The 6,029-nt window shown below is 38.9% G+C and overlaps 1 protein-coding gene across 1 annotated transcript in view; it reads left to right on the top strand.

Annotated features, from left to right (window-relative positions):
• nahoda (DOMON-like domain-containing protein nahoda) overlaps positions 1-6,029 on the top strand; it is a 40,161-nt gene extending 34,132 nt beyond the window's left edge. The window contains exons 14-18 of the mRNA XM_011495988.1: positions 952-1,159; positions 1,246-1,433; positions 2,192-2,373; positions 4,682-4,877; positions 5,190-6,029. Of these exons, the coding sequence (XP_011494290.1) occupies positions 952-1,159; positions 1,246-1,433; positions 2,192-2,373; positions 4,682-4,877; positions 5,190-5,452 (1,037 nt within the window). The 3' untranslated portion in view covers positions 5,453-6,029. The remainder of the gene's footprint in view (positions 1-951; positions 1,160-1,245; positions 1,434-2,191; positions 2,374-4,681; positions 4,878-5,189) is intronic.

Here is a 6,029-nt window from a genome sequence, read left to right as displayed (position 1 = left end):
GGGGGGGGGGGGGGGGGGGGGGGGGGGGGGATAAAAATAAAATCAAATATAAATGATATCGACAAAGAAATAATTAAATTCTGGATCAATGGAGTTAATGTATAGAACTTTTGTGACGATAAGAAAAGCTGAATGGGACAAACTTCAACGAGCAATTTATTCCAAGAGCTTAAATGCTTAATGGGTCAATTAAAATCAGTTCGTTATATTAAAATTTAGCGTCTTTTAAATCTTGCAACTGAGACAGCGTTGCCAGGATTTTAGTATTCAAGTATTCTTGCGAAATGAAGATTTTTATCTTTATGGATGAATTTTCTCAGTCCAATCTTTATGTTCATCTGTGATTTTTCGTATATTTAAGTAGAAAAATAGACGTATATATAGTTATGTATCACTAGTGATATCCTAGGGGACAATTTCACATTGCCGATAATCACCATTTATTGAAAGTATTTCAAAAAAATTATTAACTCGCTTAAGCCATGAAGTGTAAGAAAAATCTCACGTCATTTAGTGAAAATATTATTCGTTAAAATTGTTGTGATAGGTTTTTTTTGTTTTTTTTTTTCTCGTTTTCTTTCTTTCTTTTTTTTCCCCTTTTTTTTCTTTTTTCTTTTTTTTTTTTTTTTATAAAACGTACATACGAGACACTTTTTCGTCGAACGAAACGGGTTCTAAATTCGAATAGAAGACTATATGAATTATCAGAAAAATATCGTTATATTAAAAAGTAGAAAATATGTGTTTAAAAGTGTTCCCAAGCTCAAGCATTGAGAGTTAAGTGACAATTTTAATTTCGAATTACCACACAAGAATGCCAAAAATTTCTCGACCATTCCACGAGAGGATCGACCCTTTATGTCGACTCGTGAAGCAAACTTCACCTATAAAATATCATTAAATTTATAAATTCATATAAAGCTTAATTTCACTTTGGCAATTTATTTGCAGAAGAGGACGAAGACGCGACTACTCCATCACCACCAAGACTATTTTACGACGTTGAAGTCAGACTGGTAAATCTTGGCGATGGCTATAAAGCTCCATTGCCAGGATCTCTCGACTTCCAAGACATCTCCAATACAATCTCTGGAAGTTTCTCGCCGACTCTCGAAAAAGTTCCCGGATTCCACCAACTCAATCTGAGCGAACTCCGAAAGTACGTAGACTCTCATAATTCCCGGAGACAAAGTAATTTTACTCGTGTCAGGTTTCAATTTACTCACGCAATAACAATTATGGCAGGAACGGTAATGATGGCATTATTGCGAAACTCAAGTTGGCAATGGATAAGAACGAGATAAAAGGACGTGCTTTGAGGCCTGCGGATACAGCGGCTATGGCCGAGGCTGCGCTAGTTGAAGCCCTCGGAACTGGAAAAGTTGGAGCTCTTAGCGTGGATCCGCATTATCTCGTCGTTCACTCCCATCAACGTATGTTTTTATTACTGTTTCCACCTCCCACCAAAATCCAACCCTCATGATTGCTTTTTCTTTTTTGTTTGTTTGTTCGTTTGTTTTTGTGACTACAGACGGACGAATGTCCTGCATGAAAAATTATCGCGATTATCTGCCCCTTAAAATCTTTTTTTGACCAACATTTATATGAAAGATCGTCCATTGTTCATCCAGTTTCATACAGATGAAACAATTAATCTTAATAAAGAAATTATCATCAATATCCTACTTAAATAGAAATATAAAAATAATGTCATTGGGCAGTTGATGCGAGTTAATTTGAATTTTGTTAAGATTTCGCCGAAACTACATAAAATTTCTTGTCCCTTGCATTTGGTAACGATATTTATTTATATCTCAAGTCACCATCAAGTGCTACCAATAGCACATAGAATTAATTAGTTAAATTTAATAATAAAATAACTGCAGTAATAATTCGTCTGCTTATTAATCAATTTAACCATGTCGTCATTGAAAATTAAACAACCGCATTAACATCCATCCAATTTGTGCCAAATGATCTTAAAAGAATATTCTGCGAATAATACAATATCTTAGCTTTTCGCTTAAAGTAATATTTTGAATCACCTTTTTAATAACCATTGGAAAGCTCTTCTGCTTTTGTTATTTTATCACAATCCATGAAAACGAGAAGCGCCAAAGTCGACAGAAGTACGATGAGAGTGTGCAACCGAAGGCGCAATTATTTACTCGATGAAATCTTTTTCTTACAGTGAACGACTTTGAGGAGAACGACCTTGATAAGCAAGGGAGCGAAAATTCGCTAATGGCAGGACTTTTATTAGGCCCAACAAAACTCTACATTGTTATCGCGTGTCTTGCTGCACTGCTGGCGCTCGCATTACTCCAGGCTAGCTGCACCCTCTACAAGGCCTCGAAAAAACGAACGACAAAGGTACGAAATAACAATTACCAAATCTTCATCGGCTATTTAAGTATCTTTCGCTTCAATATTTGCGCTTCGCCTTAGGAGGAGAAAAAAATTGAAACTTGTAAAGGACAATGTCATCACTGGCGACATTTAACTAACAATGCAGCAGTCGGTACAATCTAATTGCCCGAAAGTCTCGTTTTTTTCTCAAATTGAAAATTCTTCTCAATGCATAGTCGCGTATACACAATGGCACTATATTATGTATAGTTTAACCTCATTCTCCAACCTCATTCATCATTTCCCCCTTTTTTTACTGTGTACGTGTGTTACTGCGTTGCCTACATAACTTTCTGAATCGCGTGACCAACGATTCACGCGATCACTGCAGGATAGTGCCTTCTTCTTCTACTTCATCGACCTCATCTACTTCATCTACTTCATCTACTTCATCTACTTCATCCACTTCATCTACTTCATCTGCTTCATCTACTTCTTCTTCTTCTTCTTCTTCTTCTTCTTCTTCTTCTTCTTCTTCTTCTTCTTCTTCTTCTTCTTCTTCTTCTTCTTCTTCTTCTTCTTCTTCTTCTTCTTCTTCTTCTTCTTCTTCTTCTTCTTCTTCTTCTTCTTCTTCTTCTTCTTCTTCTTCTTCTTCTTCTTCTTCTTCTTCTTCTTCTTCTTCTTCTTCTTCTTCTTCTTCTTCTTCTTCTTCTTCTTCTTCTTCTTCTTCTTCTTCTTCTTCTTCTTCTTCTTCTTCTTCTTCTTCTTCTTCTTCTTCTTCTTCTTCTTCTTCTTCTTCTTCTTCTTCTTCTTCTTCTTCTTCTTCTTCTTCTTCTTCTTCTTCTTCTTCTTCTTCTTCTTCTTCTTCTTCTTCTTCTTCTTCTTCTTCTTCTTCTTCTTCTTCTTCTTCTTCTTCTTCTTCTTCTTCTTCTTCTTCTTCTTCTTCTTCTTCTTCTTCTTCTTCTTCTTCTTCTTCTTCTTCTTCTTCTTCTTCTTCTTCTTCTTCTTCTTCTTCTTCTTCTTCTTCTTCTTCTTCTTCGCATACCAATCCACCACCCCCTACCCCATACCCCTATTCCCTGCCCTTCACCCCTACCTCCACCATTCTCAAAATCACACCCGGACGACACTGACTGAATGACTTCCCCCCACGATTTACCAGCCCTCCTCTGTGCTCATTCACGATGAGGAGGGGACGAATGATCGGCTGGCCAAAGATAGGCTGCTGTTGTGCAAAGGGCGAGTTGGCTGAGGGGACGGGTGAGCGGGCTCGTTAAAAAACAAACTGATAAATGAATGGGAAAGAACAGATATGAAAGAAGAAAGACGGAAAAGAACCTTGTGCTTTGCTTGTGTTGCATGTCACGCGCGCACACCTTTGCGATCGGCAACCGCGCTCACGCACATATAGAGGGTGTACTCGCTGCCTCTGGTCACTTCTCTAGCAGCGACGTCGGCCGCCAATCCCATCCATCGCTCGAACCATGCGAGCAGCGCGCGCTATCAGCGTCAAAATGATCACCACCAGCATCACGATCTCCGGCAATACCATCACCAGCAGCAGTTGCATGTCCCGCCAAACATGCATCGGTCCTCGCAAAATTGGTAGAGCCGATCTGCAGGGGCCATTTAAAGCGCGAGCGCGTCAATCTTATCCGCTTTCTCGTCCAGGTATCGCTTTAGCCTCTGCTCTATCTCTATAATCTATATCTGTCTCACTCATTCACTCTCTAACCATCTATCTATCTATCCATCTATCTAGCTACAAATATTTTAACTCACTACTTCAAATTCTCTTATATCGTATGTACGATATTCGATATATTTGATTTATTCGATCGCTCCTATAAATCTTTACTTTCCAAAGCGCATACGACATTTATTCGCATGACATATTTACCTTGGCATCTTCATCGATCATTGATTATGAGCTCACTTACCCCAAGCTTCGGCGATTGCTTTTATTATTTCAATAATTGCGAATACAAATCTAACTATGCACATTGAATGCTAATTTGGGTCAATCAAAATGTATACAAAGCGTAAATTAACAACGGATGGAACGCTTTTGTTGCGCCAGAGGAAAATTTTATGACCTCGTGTGCAAAGAATGGTAAATCAAAAAAAGAAAGAAAAAGAAAAAAAAAAAAGAAAAAGAAAAAAAAAGAAAAGAAAAAAAAAGAAAAAAACACACACACACACACACACACACACACACACAATGAACAACTTGGAGAAGAATTTTCATGCAAATGCAATAATTTTGAAGAGTGTATGGAATAATAAGATCATCTCGTTATATATAATCGTGCGATCATTCTTTCGGCTGTAGGATCGCTTAATCGCCAAGAACGCCTGGAGAGACTATTCATCCAGTGCGAACACTAACTTTGCCTTCGAGGCCTTTGAGACCGAGGAGAAATCACCTCCGCCCCCAGTTTCCAGTCTCTCGAGACCACGAGAAATGATGATGAGTAATGGGCATTCCGCGGACAATCACAATCATCAGTCTCCTCATCATAATCTGCATCAGCAACAGCAACAGCAACAGCAACAGCAACAGCAGCAACAGCAACAGCAGCAGCAGCAGCAGCAGCAGCAGCAGCAGCAGCAGCAGCAGCAGCAGCAGCAGCAGCAGCAGCAGCAGCAGCAGCAGCAGCAGCAGCAGCAGCAGCAGCAGCAGCAGCAGCAGCAACAGCATCATCATAATCATCATCATCAACAGCAACAGCAGCAGAATCAGCAGCAACAGCAACAGCATCAGCAGCCGCAACAGCATCAACATCAGCAGCAGCATAATCATCATCAAAATCAGCGTAATAGTGTGAGTGCGATGGTACCCGGGCCCAGGGCTACTTACAGTTTGCCACGAGCACCCGGGCCAAGGCAATCCTCCGGCATCTCTCCGAATTCGGGCCCGACGCAAGGATACTACACCCAGGACCGGCGGAATATACCGAGATACAGCAATAAAGGGTCCGGCGGCCATCACACTGGGACTCTACAGCCCCAACCGGACTTCTACTTCATGCCAAGTCAACGAAAGTACAGCGGTGAAGTCGTGCGCGTATACGTCGATTACGGAAATCAGAAATCTAAATAAAAACTGTCTTTTTGTATTGTTTTGTTTTGATTTTTTTTTTGTTTTTTTTTTGTTTTTTTTTTTGTTTTTTTTTTTTTTGTTTTCACGCGACGATGAATACATGTGCTCTCGATATTCGACTCGAATTATAAAAAGGTAATTGCGCGACTATATGCCGAGGAGAGATTCATATGGATCATTTAATTTGTATTGTTATAAAACGTAAAGCAGTTTTGAGATTCGCGTAATATATTCGGAATGGAACGGAAGGCGCGTAATTTGCTTCAATTCTCTTCACTCGCCGTAAATTCTTAAGTCATTATATATTCTTATTTAAAATTACAATTCTCTTTCAAACTCTTGCTTAATCGAATTTTGCAGTAATATTGTATATACAATACTTATTATGATTGAAAGTACGTAACGTTGATTTATATCTTTATTAATATGATTGTTAAGCGAATCGTGGTATCATTATTATATTCGTAAAAGAGCTATCTTTCACGACTCATTGTAAAAATGCAGAATCGAACTCGGTAATTTTATTTCTCGCTTATATTGTTAAAAAATTTAGACTCGAAGTTGAAGAAGAAAAACA

Source organism: Ceratosolen solmsi, unplaced genomic scaffold (genome assembly GCF_000503995.2).
Source record: "Ceratosolen solmsi marchali unplaced genomic scaffold, CerSol_1.0 scaffold11, whole genome shotgun sequence".
In the NCBI taxonomy this organism is placed as follows: Eukaryota; Metazoa; Arthropoda; class Insecta; order Hymenoptera; family Agaonidae; genus Ceratosolen; species Ceratosolen solmsi.
The sequence above is the reverse complement of the archived record's forward strand: the minus strand, read 5'-3'. Positions and strand labels throughout refer to the sequence as shown.